General features: G+C 61.8%; 1 protein-coding gene across 2 annotated transcripts; it reads left to right on the top strand.

The window, feature by feature from the left end:
* The first annotated feature begins 777 nt into the window (after positions 1-777).
* On the top strand, positions 778-15223 carry RFLNA (refilin A). 2 transcript variants are annotated; one of them, XM_046024129.1, is made up of 4 exons: positions 778-858; positions 1174-1356; positions 12052-12161; positions 13742-15223. In XM_046024129.1, exons 2-4 carry the CDS (start codon positions 1177-1179, stop codon positions 14070-14072), a joined length of 621 nt encoding a protein of 206 aa, XP_045880085.1. In that variant the 5' UTR covers positions 778-858; positions 1174-1176; the 3' UTR covers positions 14073-15223. The 2 variants fall into 2 exon arrangements, with proteins under 2 accessions (XP_045880085.1, XP_045880084.1); XM_046024128.1 differs by lacking the exon at positions 778-858 and having other exon boundaries at positions 896-1356.
* Positions 15224-18829: the final 3606 nt, after the last annotated feature.

Here is an 18829-nt window from a genome sequence, read left to right on the forward strand (position 1 = left end):
AAGGAGGACGAACAGCAGAGACATCTGTCCACACCCTCCTTCTCTCCCCTGCTTCCTCCAGCCTCCCTCCCACTCCTGCCAGTTTCAAAGCAACCTATGGGCCCCCTGGGTGCTGGGGAGCCCTATGGGGGTGTCTAGGTGAGTGGGCGGGTAGATGGGAAAACGGAAGCAAAGAGGTGCTTCTCCTCACCTGAAGATAAGCAAGCAAGTGCCCTTCTCCCTTGGGAGGACGGAAAAGACAGGGGACCGGGACCATTGTGAATGAGAAAGACCTTGCTGGGAGGAAGTGAGGAAACGGACAGATGCATACAGGATTCCTGGAAGGGTTTCTCCTCTCCCCTACTTGCCCCCAGCCCCATTTCCACCCTGGGCTTTCTACCCCGAAGGCCAGATAATCAGATGGCGGCGACCCGGGCACGCAGGGCCTAAACTAAGGGTGTGCATTCTGTTCGGAAAGAGGGCAGCTGAGGAGCAGGTCTTGAAGCCGCGGGGGGCACTCGGGCACCTCGTTTCCCCTCCCTCCTAAGTCCCCGATCTTCTAAAACAGAGGTTTCTAAAGATTGCTGCCTCGTGGCTTCAGCGAGGTGGAGAAAACCTTGGTTGGCCACAGCCAACATTACTACCGCCAGCACTCGGGGTGCTCCGGGGAACCCCCAAGGACCGGGGTGTGTCGGGGGTGCATAGAAAGCGCTAGCCCGGCCGGGCGGCGGTGCAGTCCCTGGGCGCGGCGGCGGGAGGGCGGACGGAGGCCGGACCCGGGCGTGTGCCCACCGCGCAGGCCGGGCGGGGTGGGCCGGGGAGGGAAGGAGGAGGAGGAGGAGGAGGAGGCGCCTAGAAAAGGAGGCGCGGGCCGGGAAGGTGCGGAGAGGGCCGGCGGCGGACCGCGGAGGCGAGGCCGGGCGGGCGGGCGCGCGGCGGGGCGGGCGGGGGCGCAGGCGGCGGCGGCGCGCACGGAGCGGGCCGGGCGCCGGGGAGACTGGGGGCCGGGGCGCGGGGGTTGGAGGGGGGTGCCGGGCCAGACGCGCCGCCGCTCGGCTCTGCCCGCGGGTCCCGGGCGCGCAGCCTCGGCCCGCCGCCCGGCCCGGGCCCCGGAGCGCGGTGGAGGAGCCCCCCGAGGAGACGGGGGCCCGCGCCCCGCGCCCCCCAGACATGGTGGGCCACCTGCATCTGCAGGGCATGGAGGAGAGCCTCAAGGAGAAGAGCCGCGAGGGCTTGCTGGACAGCCCTGACTCCGGGCTGCCCCCCAGCCCCAGCCCCAGCCCGCCCTTCTACTCGCTGGCGCCCGGCATCCTCGACGCCCGCGCGGGGGGCGCCGGCGCCTCCTCGGAGCCCCCGGGACCCGGCGAGGCCAGAGCGGTAAGCGCGCGCCTTCACGCACAACCCCGTCGGGGTCGGCGAGGGGCGAGGGGCAGCTCTCGCCGCTCCCCCAGACGTGGAGCCTCGGAAGCCAGGATGGGGTCCCCCCACTCCGCACCCCTGTCTCCAGCCCAGAAGGGGGCTCGGCGACAGCGGTGCTCCGCGGGTGGGTCGGGGACACGGAGGTGGAGGTGGTCCGGCCTGACCCGGGGACCTGGAGCCGTCTCCCAGCCGTGGGCCTCTCTACGGGGTGATCGTCTTACTGTCAGCTCTGGAGGGCTGGGGGTGAAGGAACACGTCCAGAATCCCCCTGGGAAGTTGGCTCCGGGCTTGGTGGGCTGGAGACATGGAGACAGCCTTAGCCAGGTCCCTTCTGCTCCTGACCCAGGTCCCTGTTTACTGTTCCCAGCGCTGCCAGCGTGAAAGCACTTTTTTTTTAAACCAAACCAGACACTAACCCTTCCTTCTCTGGTTGTTGAGGGGTGTTGACGTGGAGCTGAGGCAGGCCTGGGGGAGGCCCGAACCCCAGGGCAGGAGACTGGAGTGCTCTCTCCCCCCGGACTTCGTGTGGGGCCTCCAGGTGGATTTGGGTGGGCACCCAGCTTGGCGGCTGAACCAGGGTGGCTCCTGGCCGGGAGCGGGGTGCAAAGTGGGCGGGACCCAGCACCTTCGCCACTTGAGAAATGACAAGATGAAATCGGGAAGTCGCTTAGGATCTCAGTGGCATTTTCACCCGTCCCTGCCTGCTCTCTGCACGCCTTACATCTTGCCTGCCAAGTGTATGCACTGGCTCAGCTCCAGCCCGGCTCCGCTTTCCTGGGGCCCCCGTGATGCTCGCCCAGCACTTCGCAGGGCACAAAATGCCTCCCCCCGCCCCAGCTGAAAATCCTCCCGACAGCAGGAAGGAACGCTGGCCTTGCCTCAAGCCTCACGACATGAATTTCCCTTGTGCCTCCCTTGCTCCCTAGTCTGGTGAGTCCCAAACTTGACCGGGCGTTGGCATCTCTCAGAGATGTCTTTGAACAATACCCAGGCCTACCTCCCGGGATCCCTGCATGTTTCCTTGGTAGAGACCGTGCCGGAGTGCCAGGATTTTATAAAACCTCCCCAGATGATGCTGATGGGCAGCTCGGTTGGGGAACTATTATCCCGGACCGAAATCACGTGGCGAATTTGAGCGTTGGGCTGGGGGAGGGGCTGGGTGAGGGAGTGTTGGGGACTCGAAGGGGTGGCAGAGGCTGTTTACAGGAAAAATCGATCCTGCGGTATGAACCTGCCAGCTTTCCTGCACAAGGGGCTCGGACTCGGCTGGGCTGCTTGGAGGGTGTTTGGGCTCACGTGCACTTGGAGTTAATCTGGTGTCCAACAGGACAGGACTTAGAAAGGGACAGGGAGCAGGCTTCCCATTTATTTTTTTGGATGACCTAGAGCCCTCCTTAAGGAGGGTTTTCTAGAAGCTTTCTCTGGCAGCCAGGGCAGCCAGGGGCAGTCATAAGGACCGTGTGCCTGGCTTCCTTGTCTTGGCTGTTCTGGTTGATTGTATTTTATTTTTCCCCTTCCTTGCTAAACTAGCTGCCAGGTATGGAACAGCGCTGTTCCTGATCTTTTAATTCAGCTTGAAGGCAGAACCTGGGGCTATTTCTGCACAGGTAGTGCCTCAGCTTTCGGATAGTCCTTCCCCCAGACCAGAAACTCTCCTAACCCCTTGACGAGCCATACATTGGCTCGTTTGCTTTCCGCAAATAGCCCAATGAAGTAAGCACCCTTATTACCCCATTTTCCAGAGGGCCAAACTGAGGCAGGGGTTAGCGACTTATCCGAGGTCACCCAGTTGTTGGTAGGTAGCCTTGGTGGGATGGAACCCAGGGAATCTGGATCTGGAATCCTTTTTATTTTATTTATTTATTTGACAGAGATCACAAGTAGGCAGAGGCAGACAGAGGGAGAGGAGGAAGCAGGCTCCCTGCTGAGCAGAGAGCCCAATGCAGGGCTCTATCCCAGGACTCCGAGATCATGACATGAGCCGAAGGCAGAGGCTTAACCCACTGAGCCACCCGGGCGCCCCTGGATCTGGAATATTTACACTTAAACCTTCTGTTACCCTACTTTTCACTCTTCAGCTTATTAACGACCTTGTGTGGCTTTCTTCTTATTTTTTTTTTAAGTCAAAAAACAAAATGCCTCGGAACCTATGAAGTTTTGAGATGCTGCTTTTAATAAAAAGAGAGGAAGTGGTTGTCCTGGGCAACCTCTTCTCAGCCCTAGGCACCTGCTGCTGGGGTCCCGCCCCCCTAACCCACAGGGCACCCCACCTCCCGGTGAACTCCCGCTGTCTAACAACACCCTTCTCTAAACAGCACCCTTCTCACTGCCGACTCACAGAGAACGCTTTCCAGGCGCAGACGTAGGCAGGTTCCTTACCCATCTTGCACGGCTCTGGGGACACAGACAGAAACCCGTCCCGCATCTTGGAGCCGATGGTTTCAAAAGCCCAAGCAGAGAGAGGCCGGTGGCACGGGGGGCCCAGTTTCCTCTGGCGTCCCCTCGGTGCCGTGCGCCCGACCGTATGGGTCCGGGTGTGCACCTGGTCTGCACGGGCTGTTCTGACACCCGCTTGCCAGCGCTGCTGCCACAGCCAGGGGCATGAGCACTGAGTGCCGTGCCCAGTCCTGAGCTGGTGTGGTCCTCCCCAGCTTGTCACCCGCTCCATATGCTGCACACGAATGTTATTCATTTCATCACAGAGGTTCCCCAGTCCATGCTTTGTGTTAGAGGCTCAGTCCCCGTCTGCACAGTGCCCCGTTGGCGCTGGGTGTCTGGCTGGCTGCGAGAGGACGCCCCCCCCCCCCCCAAGCAGCAGAGGCCCCGGGGGCAGGCTGGGTGCAAGGCACAGCCCCACCCTGCCTTGACAGTGGGATTTCCTTGCCCACTCTCTGGAGCAAAGAGAGTCCTGTTCCTGGTGATTCCCGAATCAGAGGACCAGGTGGGAGCCCGTCATTTGTCCCAGTGGCAGTTACTGAGGGCTGGCTGTGCACTGCGTACTCTCAGGGCCCGGGGGCCGCAGAGCACGGAACAAGATGTCTGGGGTCCCTGCTGGTGTTCTAGTGAGAGACACAGTCACCAAATTAAATGGGACACCATACCGGGTGGCTTGATAAGTGTTCTCAAAAGGCTGGCTTGGGGCACCTGGGGGGCTCATTGGTTAAGGGTCTGCCTTCAGCTCAGGTCATGGTCCCGGGGTCTTGGGATCGAGCCCTGCATCAGGCTCCCTGGTCAGCAAAGAGCCTGCTTCCCCCTCTGCCCTCCCCCCATCCCGGCTTGTGTTCCCTCACTCAAATAAATAAAATCTTTAAAAAGTAATTAAAAGGCTGGGTAAGGGTAGAATGCCGCAGCCAGGGTGGTCAGGAAAGTGGTGATTAACTGAAACCAAAGCAGATGGTTCTAGGGCGGAAGTGTGTGACAGTCCAAGAGGATGGCAAGTGCAAAGGTCCTGAGGTGGGAGCAGGACAGGTGTGCTTAGGAGCAATGAGGAGGCTGGCCAAGGCCTGAGCAGGAACTTGGGGGCCAAGCTGAGGCCAGAAAGTGAAATTCCATTGATCTTTTAAACATGTACTTGTGACTACTTTATTTTTATCTTTCCAAAGGCATCTCAAGCCCCCACAGCCCCTCAAGTTAGAGATCTGAGTCAGACTTGACCAAAAGAGATGCCATGAGGAATGAGGTCTGTGTGGGATTGGCCCCCTGTGGGTGCCCCGTTCCCCTGCAGGACAGAGGGACAGCCAAGGCTGCCTTGGGCCAGGAGGGCTCACCTGTCAGCTGCACGCATCCCGCAAATGCTTGATCCAGGCCAGGCGCGCGGGATGCACTGTGAGTGAGACACACACCATCTGTCTGAGCCGCCTAACTGCTGGGGCCGGGACCGCCCGCTCGAGGTCGAGCTCAGCCCTCATGTCCTCCCTCCTGCCTCTGGGGCCTGCCCTGCCGAGCTGTGGGGACAGAGGGATGCTGTGGGCAGCGGGACAGGCTGCCCATGAGGGTGAGCAGTGTGTGCAGCAGAGACCACTCACACAGCCAGGTCTGGAAACTAGCCCTGCCCCGTCTTACATCCTCAGGGAGGCCACCAACAGCATCTGGGGTCTCTGGCTGTGCTCTCTGGGCACGTGTTTGAGAGAACAGCCACCACTGGTGGGGTGGGGGCAGGTGGACAGATCTGGAGGCTGGGGCAGGGGAGGGACTCAGCTCACTGTCGTGGTGGCCGGGCGTGACTCGGGGAGAAGGGTTCTCTTGCCCTGTGCTCCATCCATAGCCAGCGGCCTGGGCTCCTTCACGCATGGCTCCTGACACCCATCTGGGCTCCCGGGACTGTTTCTTTCTCTCTCTCTCTCTTTTTAAAAGATTTTATTTATTTATTTGAGAGAGAGAGAATGAGAGAGAGCATGAGAGGGGAGAAGGTCAGAGGGAGAAGCAGACTCCATGGAGCAGGGAGCCCGATGTGGGACTCGATCCTGGGACTCCGGGACCTTGACCTGAGCGGAAGACAGTCCCTTAACCAACTGAGCCACCCAGGCACCCATCGGGACTGTCTCTTTGTTGAATAGAGCAGCACGCCGGAGAATTTCCCTAAGGATGAGGTGCTGCTTCCCTGGACCCAGATTCTGGGAGGACCGTGTGGGCGGGCGTGGGGAGACCCCGTGGAGGGGAGTGAGAGCTCTGTGCGCCATCCTGGGGAATGCCCAGCCCTTTGAGAATACCCATAGTCACGGCCACCTCCTGGGCGCTGGGCTGTCACCACTCCCCCTCCCCGCCAGGAGTTCGGTTTCTGGGCTATGAGGGTGACACCAAGGATCCCAGAGGAGGTGGGATTTCGGGACTTAGTGCCGGAGCTGGCAAGGAAGGAAAGACAGTTGGACAGAGGACTGGATGCACGCACAGATAGACAGATGGGTAGATGAACGGACGGATAGATACTTATGAGTGCACAAATGGATGGCTGGATGGATGGACAGGTGGATGGATGAATGGACAGAAGGACAAAGGAGACAGCGGTCAGTCCCCACGGCCCCCTGGCAGGCTCGTGGGTGTGTCTCTGACTAGTAGAGGTGTGTAAGCAAGCTCAGGGGCAGAGAGCCAGGTGTGGCAGGCCAAGGCGGGAGGAGCCCCGTTTGCAGGAAGGGAGGCTGGGAGGAGGGAGGCGGGAAGGAGCCATTCAACCTTTGTCTGCTTAACCCTGGATGAGTCGGCCTCCAGCAGTCTCCTGCCGCTCCACATCGTCTTGGTGGTGGGCTTACCTGTCTGAGAACTCTAGCTGTGGCTTTCATGCAGAAAGGGAACAAACTGGCCAGCCCCCTTCCAGGGGCTCTGGGGAGGGGGGAGCGAGCAGGAGCCACCTTCCTGGGAAGACTGGCCTTCATGGGCTGGCACAACCTCGCAGGTGCCCGCCCGAGCTCGCTGGGGCTGTGCAGCCAAGTCACCAACGGGGGGCTTAGAGTGACACACATTTCTTCTCTCAGTTCTGGAGCCAAGAGTCTGAAATCAAGGCGTCAGCTGGGCCGCGCTCCCTCCAAAGGCTCTGGGGGGGAATCCATCCTGTGTGTCCGCTCTAGCTTCTGGTGGTGGCTCGCAGTCCTTGTCGTCCCGTCTCTGCCCTGTCCTCGTGTGGCTGTCCTCCCTGCGTGTGTCCCACAGGTCCCTTGCTTACAATGGCACCAGTCATTGGATTCAGGGACATAGGGCCCAGCCTTATCCAGTGGGACCTCATATTTGCAAAGACCTTATTTCCAAGTAGGTCACATCCTTTGTGGTGGTCACAGGCCAATCTGCCACCCGCTGTCCCGCTGGCTTGGGTCTGTCTGGCCGCCTGTCACAAGGAGCAGCTGGTCTTCGAGCCCTGCCTGCAAGCCGATGTTGGCGGTTGCTTAGATCTCCTGTTCTGGGGATCAGACCTCAGGCCTGTGGTGTGTGTGCTGGGCCCGGGATGGTTTGTGACTTTCCAGGGGGTGGCCTGCTCCGTGCAATGTCTCCTGGGCTCTCCCAGCCAGGCCCGTTCAGCCCCACGGAGGTGCCCTATTGGGGGGGGCGCAGTGAGCCTAAGGAACCCCCCTCCCCACCGCCCTAGGATTTGTCACATGGCCCCAGGCCCTATCCTAAGAAGAGTGGGAACTCTTGAATGTGTCCTCCTTGGGTCACTTTCCTCATGGGTGGAAGTCACGGTCAACAGATCCCAAATGCCCAGCGAAGATAATCCAGTATAATTCGGATAGCAGCAAAAGCCGTCGCTGGCTGCCTGAGGCCAGTGACCTGGAGAGAAGGCCATTCTAGCCATTGCAGTGGTCCCACATGGCCTTGGTGAGGACCCCCTCTGCCATGTCAGTGGAGGGGGGAGGGGGTCCCCAGTGGTCTCTCTGTCCCCAGGAGCAGCAGGGTGCTCTGGACCCCTGCTCCTGTCACACCGCCTCCGTGGAGGGGGCTGGGTGCTCCCTGATGGAAGGGAGAGCTCACGGCCACCATGCATCCCCCAGGTTGGGCACAGACAGGGCTGGGCTGTCCCTTGGCGTCCCTGGGAGTCAGGGCGGGACCCCTGGGCGAGCTGGGCTGTCACCGCATAGCACGGAGCTCTCACAACGGAGCCCTTATCTTCCTTTGTGCCTGTCTGGCCGCCAGGAGGGGGGGGCTCCAAAACCCCCCTGTGTTTGTACTTCCAGCCGGCCCGTATTGACCCTCGCCCGGTGCTCCTGGGGAGGGCCGGCGATTCATTCCCTGCCCAGGCAGGCGGGGCTCCGGATCCCGCTCCCTCTGCCGCCCGCCCTGGGCCCCCCGCCCCACCCCACGCCTGCCTGCCCGGGAGACCAGAGAGCCGGCCGGCTCCCCCAGAGGACCGCAGAGCCCTCCCAGCCACGTCCCTCCGTCCGGGGTGCAGGGGGCAGCATCTGAGGGGCAGTCTTCACTCATTGTGCGTGAGACTCGCTGGTTCCTCCCCTGCCCCTGCTTCCCAGAGCAGCAAGGGGGTCTGAATCCGCGTAGGTCACTGGCCAGCCCCATGGGTAGGCCTCAAACGGCACGGCCTTATTTCGCAGGTGGCTCGAGCGGCTCCTGGTGGGTTCTCTTTAGGATGGAACCAGAATCTGGGTCTGGGGGCAGCGGGGGTGACATCTGGGGGGTGGGTGAGGGCGGCGGGCTGTCTGGGGACTCTGTCGGCCCCAGGGGGGCCCTTGGCTGACAGAGCAGGTGCAGCGGCAGTGGGCCCCCCTGGCGTGCGAGCCCCCGCCCCCACCCCCGCCCGGCCAGCCCCCTGCCTGGTGACTCCCATCAGAATGTGACCGGGTCTTGGAGGAGTGTTTGTTTCAGGGCGGCTGGAAAGTCCTTCCAGGGCCAGTGGTGTGCTTTCTTGGCCGTGAGAGGCACGTCCCTGGCCCACTCTCCAGGCTGGCCGGGTTCTGTGGGGCTGGCACTGCCATTTTGATGTTAAAATAACCCCAGAACAGTCCAGAAAGACTCCGCTCTGAGCTTCCGGACGGGCCAGTGGCTGCCAGGGGAGGCCGAGTGTCGCGGGGCGGCCGCCGCCTTCCCCCTGCGCCTGTCCCCGGAGCCCCGCATGGCTGTCCTGGGCCCTTGGCGGTGACTTCCGGAGCTGTCTCGCCACCCAGGCCCGCTGGATGCCAGCCTGTGTCTGGGTTTTCGCTGGCTTCTCCTATCTCTTGCACAGCCCTTCCAGTTTGGGTAGATTTTAGATGTTTTTCCACAGGGGCACTTTGGAAAACGGTGCCCAGAGCTCAGGCTTCCCAGCCCAGCCTGTGAAGTGAGTCTTGTCTCCTCTCCTGGCAGCCAGTCAGGGAGCGAGATCCGGCCGGAACGGGGCTGTTCCCACGGGGCACGCGGGGAGGTACCAGAAGGTCTGGAGTCTCTTTATCCTGGGCCGACCCCAGGGGGATGGTGCTGCTCAGCTCGGCCACAGCACGGAAACCTCTGCCCCCTCAAAGCTGTCCTCCCTGTTCCCCAGCTTGGGCATTATTCTCTCGGGAGCGGTGGGGAGAGCATGGTCGTGTGATGAAAACCAGCATCCTCCTCCTCCAAGCCTCGTATCCTTTCTCCCTGGGACCCTTGGCTCTTGTTCTGGGGACCCCGTGGTCACCTGGGGAGAGGCTGCGGGCGATCCCGTCCATAGGCTGACCCCAGGCAGCCAGGGGCCGGGCCTCTCTGCACGTGAGCGCGCCTGTCGCTCAACAGCGCAGGCGCCGTGAGGTGCCCAGGCCTGGGGGACGCAGCCCTTCAGGCCTTGAAACTTAGGGAGCTCCTGGTCAGGGGGTGACAGGCACACAAAGGGGTCACAACACCGGACCAGGTGAGAAGGAACCAGAAGGACATTCCTGGCGCAGGAAGCAGGATGAGCCGGGGCACAGGGGCAATGGAGTGTGGCCGAGGGGGTGAGGGAGGCATGGACAGAGGCCAGTCCCACATGTGCAAGAGGCAGCTGAGGAGGGGGAGTGCGGGCACGGACTCTGGAGCCAGACTCCAGGGTTCGAATCCTAGTTCTGCCTCTTCCTAGCTGTGTGTCCTCAAGTAAATTACTTGGTCACTCTGGGCCTCTGTTTCAGCATCTATAAAATGGGCATTCGGATAGCAGCTCTCGTCTGGTTGAATGAGTGAATGCATGGACAGTGCCCAGGGCAGTGCCTGGTGCCGTTAGAGCTCAAAAAGCATGGGCTGCTGGGATGTATCCTCATTCCGGTGAGGACCAGGAGGACCTGGGTGGGGAGGGAACAGGTACAGGAAAATCTCCAGTGGGTGAACAGGTAGGTCTTGGTCTGAATGTATGATTCCTAATCTTGTCCGATCTGGGGCCGGGGGCGGGGGGGACTGCCTGGAGGCTGAGCCCGTGACGTGCAGCAGGGGGTGACCGAGGGGTGGAATTTGTCATTTTTGTTTAGTGGGAATCTGGTCCCAGTGCAATCGTCCCACATACCTAGTGGTTTCCGGCCGAGGCAGGACAGCAACGTCCCTAGAGCGTGGGGGTTGCAGGCCAGTCATGGAAAACTTCCTCTAGATGGTAAGATGTATGAGCGTGATTTACGGGTGACCCCAGACTCCAGGGACAGGTGTTGAAGGAGAAAGCATGAGTCCGTTCCAGAGACGAAGTGCGTTAGGAGTGCAGGTGGCCCGGGGACACGGCAGGACCCGAGGAGTGGGCACAGCTGGGCGGCCTCTGGGGAGTTTGGCTTGGTCCGTCTCCCACGGCCTGGTGGGTCCCAGCAGGTGGAGCAGGGGAGCAGGGCTGGGGGCCAGGCTGCTGTCTGGGACTAAGGTGACCCCTCAGGGGAGCCTGATCGGGTGGGGTTCCGGGACACGTGAAAGAGAAGGCCCCGTGACCTGTGAGGCCCAAATTAATGCCACTTCACCCTTCGGATCACATCCCAACGGCCACTTCCACAGGGAAGCCCTCCTGGATTTCCTGATGGCCGACCCTCCCCCACCCCTCACCCCTCCCAGCCCAGTGATCACAGCTCCCACCACAGCCGGAATTCTAGTCCCCCTGAGGGGTCATTTGAAGGCGAGTGGAGGACTCAGGCAGCAAGCCCCGAGGAGCGAGGAGACCATCTTCTCTCTTCACCAGGGCGACCACAGTAGAGCTCCCAGGAGCTCAGTAAACCAACTGGAGGAAAGACCCACCGCCTTGTCCCCCGAGCTCACCGAGCGCTCGCTGTGGGCACGTGGAGTTAGAGCAGAGACGGGCTGGTGAGTGTCCCCGCGTGGGACCCTGCTGTGCCGGCTCGGGCCAGCTACGGAGGTGACCCTGTCACAGACATCCCCAGCGGGCAGTGGGTTGTACCGAAAGCAGAGGTTTCCTTCTGGCTCTCCTCACTTCACGTCCGTCACGGGTTGACTGTGACGTTGAGACCTGGGCCGTTGGCCTTCCAGGAGAACTGAGGGTCCCAGGCTGGCGAGGAGGCCACCGTCTTGCATGTCACCCCAGAAGGAAAGGTTAGCGACGGGAGACTTCACCCTGGGCCCAGAGGTGACTCGTGTCACAGGTGCCGCCACGGGCCCCTCCCCCATGCTGCTTCCCCACAGGGCGGCTGGGAAGTGTGGCTCCCCCCACAGGGATGGAAAGCAGAGAGCAGGTGCCCGCAGCTGGTGGGCTGGTGGTAGTAACGGGTCACACGGGCCACAATGGAGGTAAAACAGGAGGCAGGGAGGGCCTCTGGTCCTCTCCTGGGTCAGATGTCCCCCCTTCCTGAGGACGTTCGTGCCGCTGTGTCCCTCCTTCCGATGGATGGGGCACAGATCCAGGTCGGGGGGTTCTGTCCACCCTCAACCTTGGGCGGCACCAGGAAAGGTCAGGAGCAAAGGTGACGCGGTTTCAGCAGCTCGCACGGGGGCAGCTTGGGGGGGGCCTCCCCGAGGGGGTCCCAGGGCTCTGAGGCCGGCCCCCGGGGTGTGGTGTGGGCCGGGGGTTGCAGGAAGAGGCCGTTACCACAGCTGCACACGGAGGTGTCTGGGAACTAGGGTGCAGCTGGCGGGCGGGGGCTCGAGGGCCCAGGTGGCTGGGCCGGGGTGGGCTTCTTGAGGGACCCCACAGAACAGGCTTCCAGACCAAGCCAGGGCTCGGAGAATGCGGGGCAGCCCTTGTGTGACCCGTGGGGAGCTGGGGTCACAGGGCCGAAGGGCTGTGTAACCCCGTGTCCGTGGCTTTCCCTACAGCCCCCTGCCCTCCCCCCGAATTCCCCAGCGCTTGAGATGAGGCCCCGGATGCTGCCCGTGTTCTTTGGGGAGAGCATCGAAGTGCACCCAGAGTCCACGCACGAGATCCGGTGAGTGGGGCTGCTGGGCGGGCGGGGGTGTGCCAGGCGCTGGTCCCGTCCCCCGGGGGGAGTGTGGTCAGGCTCTGGGCCCAGCAGGCTCCCCGTCCTGCCCCGGGCAACGCTCTGGTTGCTGCTTCTTGAGGAGGCAAGAGCGTGTCTTGGCCAGCAATGAACTGACCATAAGAGACGCCGACCCAAGGGGACCTTCTCGGTCTCCCTCCCGTGCTCCACGTCTGCTCCGGGCTATTTCCCCACTGCCCTGCTCCCCAAATCCGACCGATTTTATTTTAATCCGACCTTCCAGAAAGTTTGCACGATGTCCAGCACTCGCGCAGCTCATGGAGCTTCCTCGCTCCTCTAGTCCTGCCAGGATGTTCTGGTGTCTGTGACCCAACCCCACACACGCGACCGGGAGCCCCTTTTTGCTCAGGGCTTGCCGGGTGTCACGTGAACACAGACGTGCTCTGTGCTCCTGGGACAGTCGTGTCTCGTGTACCTACTGAGGCGTCCTTGACCTCACGTGTATTAGGGGCCCTCCCGGGGGTGGGACATCTTAGGTGCCTCTGAACTTCTGGGCTAAGGTGACCCCACCAGGAGATGTCCTGCATTGGTTTGCCCTCCTGGGGGGGCTTCTGGGGATCAGGATCCCAGAAGGTGGAGTCCAGGGGAGGATCTGTCCTCGACAACCTGGGTCAGCCAGGGAGACCCACTCCTGCCCCCCCCCCCCCCCCAGCTCTGGATGTGGTCCCAGGAGATGGCTCGGCTGCACAATTCGCTCTTCCCGAAGAGCCCCTGTTATTTAATGTGGGCTGAGCTGACCGGCCAGCCCTATGCAGGTGCACGAGAGCTGACTCTTGGGCCCTCTGATTCCCTTCCTAAACCGACCGTCTGCGGGGCTGCGATGGGGGATGAGGTGGGTACAACGCCCCCCCCCCACGCCCCCCCATGCCAAGCCTTTGCTTACACTTTGCTTTTCTGAGGTCTGGAAGCAGAGCAGCAGGGTGCTGAGCTACTTTTGGGGAAACTTCTTTTGATACAATTTCAGACTTACAGGAAAGCGTCAGGGAGAGCTCCAGGAAGCCCCCCGTACCCATTAAACAGATTCACTGGTTCTTCACGTTTTGTCCCGTCTGCTTGAACATCGGCAGGCTCTCTCCTGTGCAGATGAATCTTTTTTTCTGAACCACTGGAGAGAGGCAGTTGGTGGTATCCTGACGTTTAACCCATAGTACTCTGGCGTCCTTCCCGAAGGCAGGGACGCCCTCTCACGCAGTGACCCCACCGCCCCATCCCCACGGCCCGGATTTCGTCCGCTGTCCCCACACGGCCTTTCGCGGCGGATTTTCAGCCCAACTCAGGATCCACCCCAAGTCACGGGTCACACTGAGAACCACTGCTTTTCTGCCCTGCAAGCGGGCACAGTCCCGCTGCCCTTTGACCCTGACCCTGGGGAAGAGCCCGGGCCGTTCTGTTTGGGGTGCCCTCCCCACGTTCATGGACCCCCGCCCCCCCAAGACGGCACAGGTGAGCAGCGGGCGGCCCCCCTACCCCGTCCTGGGCTCACCCTGCTCCCACCCCGCCCTCCCCAGCTGCAACTCGGAGGTCAAGTACGCCTCGGAGAAGCACTTCAGGGACAATGTCTTCTACGTTCCGGTGCCCACGGTCACGGCCTACAGCGAGACGATCGTGGCGGCACCCAACTGCACGTGGCGCAGCTACCGCAGCCAGCTGACCCTGGAGCCGCGGCCCCGCGCCCTGCGCTTCCGCAGCACCACCATCATCTTCCCCAAGCACGCCAGGAGCACTTTCCGGACCACCCTGCACTGCAGCCTGGGCCGGCCCAGCCGCTGGTTCACGGCCAGCGTGCAGCTCCGGCTGTGCGAGCACCCCCCGCTCCTGGGGCCCGCGGCGGCGCTCTGACGGGGCGGGCCGCCCCCCCCACCAGCGACCTTGGGGGGGTGCCCAAGGACAGACTCCGCGGCTCAGCCTGGAGCCGGGGCACGAGGGAGCTGGGGGAGGCCCGTTCCAGCGCCCTGGACTCCATTAACACGTCTCTTTTATTAGCACGTAAATAGGGGAGGCCGAGCAGGCATGGCCCCCTTGAAGACGCAATGGGGGATGCCCACCCCCCCCAGGGGCCAGGCTGGAGAGAGAAGGTGGGTGCCGGTGGCTTGGCCTCGGCGCCCAGAGCAGCCTTGGCCGGTAGGGCCGCTGCCGCTCCTTGACACTGGTCACCTGGTCTGTCCGGGGCTGGCGGCCTGACTCCCAAGCCATGTGCGTGGGAAGAGGGGTGCCATCCAGACGCCCACGCTCCTGGGAAGAAATGTCTCCAAAGTGGGCCCTTTACCTGTGCCCAGCGAGGCTAGAGGCCAGGCCAGGCGACTTCTGGTGGCCGTTGAGCCGGGAGGTTAGGCAGAGGCGGTGGAAGCCGGGGCTCTGGCTGCTCCCAGGTACTATGGCCTCAGGGACGAAGGTTTGGGGCACAGCCCGCCTAAACAGAGGCCTTTGAGCTCTGCAGCCGGAGCCTACCCCCGCCCCAGGGCAACCCCAGCAGGACCAGGACTCTCAGCCCGGAGCCTTTGTGCCAGGTGCCAAGGGAGGCCGTCGAAGCTCTCTGAACGTCCGCCGTCCCCTGCGTGAGGGTCCAGACTCGGCTGTCGGCTTAAAGAGATCCCATAGGGCTTTCTGCCCGCGGTGATACCACGCAGGCTGCAGGGCTCACCTCGTGGGGGACGCCAGGACGCACCCAGGGCTGGGGGCCACAGTCTGGTGCCGCCCCAGACTGTGCCCCGAGAGCACCCAGTGTGGCCTGCACGGACCTGGTGGGTAGGGGGCTGCCCCGCCACTCCCTTGGTCACCCCCCCGATGGGGGTGCGGCAGAAGGGGTCCCTGGGGCTGGAGCCCCACATGGCGTAAGAGAAGCAAGTCCGAGCTCACATCCAAGAGAGGCCAAGTGCTTGATGTATTTTTATGTATCTACACAGACGGAGTGTGCTCGCGCCACAGTCTGATTAACAAAGAAATAACTTAAGAACTCGACCAACTATCCTAATAAAATGTGCAAACCCAAAGAGGCTCCCTCTCCTGTCTCTGAGCCCCTCAGATCCCATGGGGCAGGGGCCGGTTTTCATAGGCCCCTGTACTCTGCGGCTACCCCCTTTTCTTCCCTCCCAGGCTTAGCTTCGGGGAACGCCGCCTCCTCTCAGCCTCTCCTCTGAGTGTGCCAGGCTCACAGGGAACAGGGAGGCGCTCAGAGAGCTCAGAAACCTGTACCCGCCCCCTCAACTTCTGTGGGCATGGCTTCACCCAAGAGCTGCTGAATAAATGCAGAGGCCCAGGCCCCACTGCAGGATTTGGGTCTGAGGGTGGTTCTGAGGGGTCCTGGGAATCTGCCTTTTTTTTTTTTTTGGTGCCTGGCATCTCAGCCCTGTCCCCTGATAGCCCCCAACCCCCTCCCCGGAGAGGGGCCCCAGCTGCCTCTGCATGGGTCATCCCAACCCATGTTAACCCCTGAGGCCCCAGGTGGTGAGCGCTATTAGGCAGACCCTAGGCTGCCGTGGGACACTGTCTTCCGGGAATTGCAAAGTGAGACTGGAATTTGCCCCCCAGGCCTCTGGAGTTGGTGGGCCGAGCAAGTGGGGTGCGTTTCGACATAGAGTGTTTGCGAGGGACAGATCCCGCCTTCGAGGGGGTGGTTCACAAAAGTGCACTGGGCAGGGTCATCTGTGGCCTCCTGAAGCTGGGCCCTGAGCCTGCTGGTGTGTGAGAGGACGGCAACGGTGAAGCTGTATGAGCGGACTCACGCAGCGCCCGGTACGCCCCCGGTGCCAGATGAAGCCCCCCCGTGTCGCTTCACTCCATTCACCTGCTGAGACAGGCACTCCCGTATCTCTGTTTTACAGAGGAGCAAGGCACAGAGAGGTTAAGTAACTTGCCCAAGGTCACACAGCGAGTGGGAGGCAGGGCCAGGATCTTACCCACTTGGCTAGTGTCTTTAAAGGAGAATGCTCTCTAGCCAAGGGGTGGAGAAGTGAAAGGGGCCCCGGGGCTGAAAATCAAGAGGGTCAAGGACAGGCTTCCGTCACTGTGAGAAAGACTCCTGGGGCCTCCACGGGCTGTGTGGACAAGCGTTAGGGACCTGACAACTCAGCCCATTTAGAGATGGATTCGGTGCAGACGCGCGTGCTGGGGATTACATCATCCGTACATAATCAATCCAGCTGCACAAGCTCCATTTCAGCCACGACCTTGATCTCCTACCACTTGGACGAAGAATGGGCTTGGCTTCCGGACTGTGCACTTAGGGTGCCGATGAACCCAGCGTCCTTGGAGGTGCCCCTGGGGTTGCCCAAGAAGGAACTTCCAAGAGCCTCCAGCTGCAGCTTCCCGGCCCCTGCCTGGGACCCCCTAGCATGAGTCCTCGCCCCCAGGGGACTGAGATCATGCCTCTCCCTTCTCTTTCCGGGCATCACCTCCATCCCGGCTCTCCCAGACGGCTCCGGAGAGCACAGCAAGTTGGAGTCCCCGAGGTGCCCTGTCTCCAGGGGGCTCCGTGAGGCCCGGCCTGGGTGGAGGGGAAAGTGGAGAGCAAGGGCAGCTGCCCGGAAGGCCCCCAAGTGCACCCTGGTTTTCCTGAGAACAAGGTCTGGAGGCCCCGCAGAAGAGATGCCAGTTTCATCTAGATTCTTGGGATTTTCACCCCAAGATGAAGCGCCCCCTGCTGCCTGGGCTCCAGCTGCCTCCTCGCCCTGGCCTCCAGGCACCCCGGACCTAGCCGCACTACAAAGCTCCCAGAGGGGCAAGTGTCCAGGCCCAGTGGCTGGAGAAAGACCATGTCACTTAACGTCTCTAAGCATCTGCCAGATGGGCACACGCTCTTGTGTCCTAGGCTGTGGGAGGGGAGAATTGGTGCTGTTGGGCCTCTGCCACAGCTGAGCCTGACTGGGAGCCGTTCTGGGGCCAGGGCTGCCTCCCACCCGGGCAGAAACCCTTCACGTGGCCCCAAACCCCCTTGCTGACCCCCTGCTACGGTCATTCCTGCCGTCTCCGGGTTCACACCCACCAGCCTCAAATCAAACTCAGCGCCTCCCCCCCCACCAGCCCACCCAACTCCAACCAAGTGTCCCCATCCTCTGGACTCCACACGGTCCCATCCCCTGCTCCCCAGCGTAGGAGGGATGAGAGCAGCCAGCAAGGACTTGGAGTACTTGCTCCATCTGCGGGAAGCCTGGCCCGTGCATCCTCAGGGGACTCCAGGAGGCCGCTGGGGAGAAAGGCTGATGAGAAAGCGGGACCCGGCCGCCGGTCTGTCACACGGCTGCCAAACCCCCGGGCTCCCTGGAGGATCCATCCTCCTTCGCCTTCTCAAGGATTGGATGGCCAGGGAGCCCTCCCCACACTGGTCTCAGAGGCTTCTCTCTCTATATCCGTCCAACACGCTTGCAAACTAGCATCGTCCAATGTCAGAAAACCAGCAGATTACCTTGTTGGGCTCATTCCTTCCCAGAAAACGCTGGGCCCCCACACTGACTTACATGCGGCCACCCTGGGCTCCCACATGTCCCTGGCTGGGTCTCCCCTCCCACACAGGCTCCCTCCATTCAGCCCGTCCTCCCCTCAGCCCCCTCAAGAGCTACCACTTCCAGGAAGCCACTCTGACTGCTCCAGTCCAGTTATCACAGGGTCCGCGTCCCCCAGCCCCAGGAGAGAGCGTCTGTCCCTGCCCTCCCTGTGGGTGGCAGCTCTCCAGGACAGCTCTCCTTCTACCACGTGTGCCCCCACTGGAGGCCTCGTGGCCAGACGGAGGAACTAGGTTCTCGACGAGGGTCAAGCTCTAACCTTGGGCATCCCCCCCCACCACCACCATCCTAAAGCCTGCAGACCACCCCAACAGAAACACTAGGGCTGATTCTCAGATTCTCAAGCCGAATCCTAGGCCTACGGATTCACATTCATATTCCCTAAGCAGGGCCCGGGAATGTGGAGTTAGCCAACTTCCCGATGTCCTAAGACATGTGGACCTTTGCCAACAACCGCCCTTCACTTAACAGATCACATGTCCTTCATTTTAGAGACCACATGCTGGTTTTCTGCTAGGTCTGCTCCTCAGAGTCCGTTCCGCCCAACCCCATCACAAGGAGAGCTCGGTCAGCGACAGGCAGCAGGGGAAGACTTGAGGGGGTGTCTCCGATTCGGGACGCGGGTAGCTTGCAGTGTGTTATCAGAGACTCAGAGGAGAGAGAAGATGGTGAGGTAGGAGTTCTTAGAAGAGGCACTGTCGCAGCTGGGTTTTGACGTGTGTGTAGGAGTTTTCCAGGGAGATGAGGGTCTGGGGAACAGCGCAGATCTCGGTTTCAAAGATGGAGACATGAGAAAAGCAAACAGGACGGGGGTGGAATGAACTCTTTGGGGGTTGAGGACTGGTTGGTCGAGGCTGGAACATAGGGTGGACGTGAGCTCTCCCTACAACTGTAAACACCCCCGTGCTGGGTCAGGGCCACCGGCCCGCAGAGGAAGACAGAGGTGCTAGATGGTGTCAGCCCTGAGGCCACGGAGACGGGGGCTGGTGGGGAGGACCACGTGGGCTCAAACTTGGGCCCCACTTCCAGATCACTCTGGTCTAACTGCGGCTGAGGGAGGCGCCACGGGATCCTGGGTGGCACCAGCGTGTGTGGCCC

Source organism: Meles meles, chromosome 12, assembly GCF_922984935.1.
Source record: "Meles meles chromosome 12, mMelMel3.1 paternal haplotype, whole genome shotgun sequence".
Taxonomy (NCBI): domain Eukaryota; kingdom Metazoa; phylum Chordata; class Mammalia; order Carnivora; family Mustelidae; genus Meles; species Meles meles.

Coding starts and splice junctions, on each gene's coding strand:
- RFLNA (XM_046024128.1), top strand. CDS start 1,150: ATGGTGGGCCACCTGCATCTGCAGGGCATGGAGGAGAGCCTCAAGGAG. Junction 1,357..12,051: donor GACCCGGCGAGGCCAGAGCG/GTAAGCGCGCGC, acceptor CTTTCCCTACAG/CCCCCTGCCCTCCCCCCGAA. Junction 12,162..13,741: donor GAGTCCACGCACGAGATCCG/GTGAGTGGGGCT, acceptor CGCCCTCCCCAG/CTGCAACTCGGAGGTCAAGT.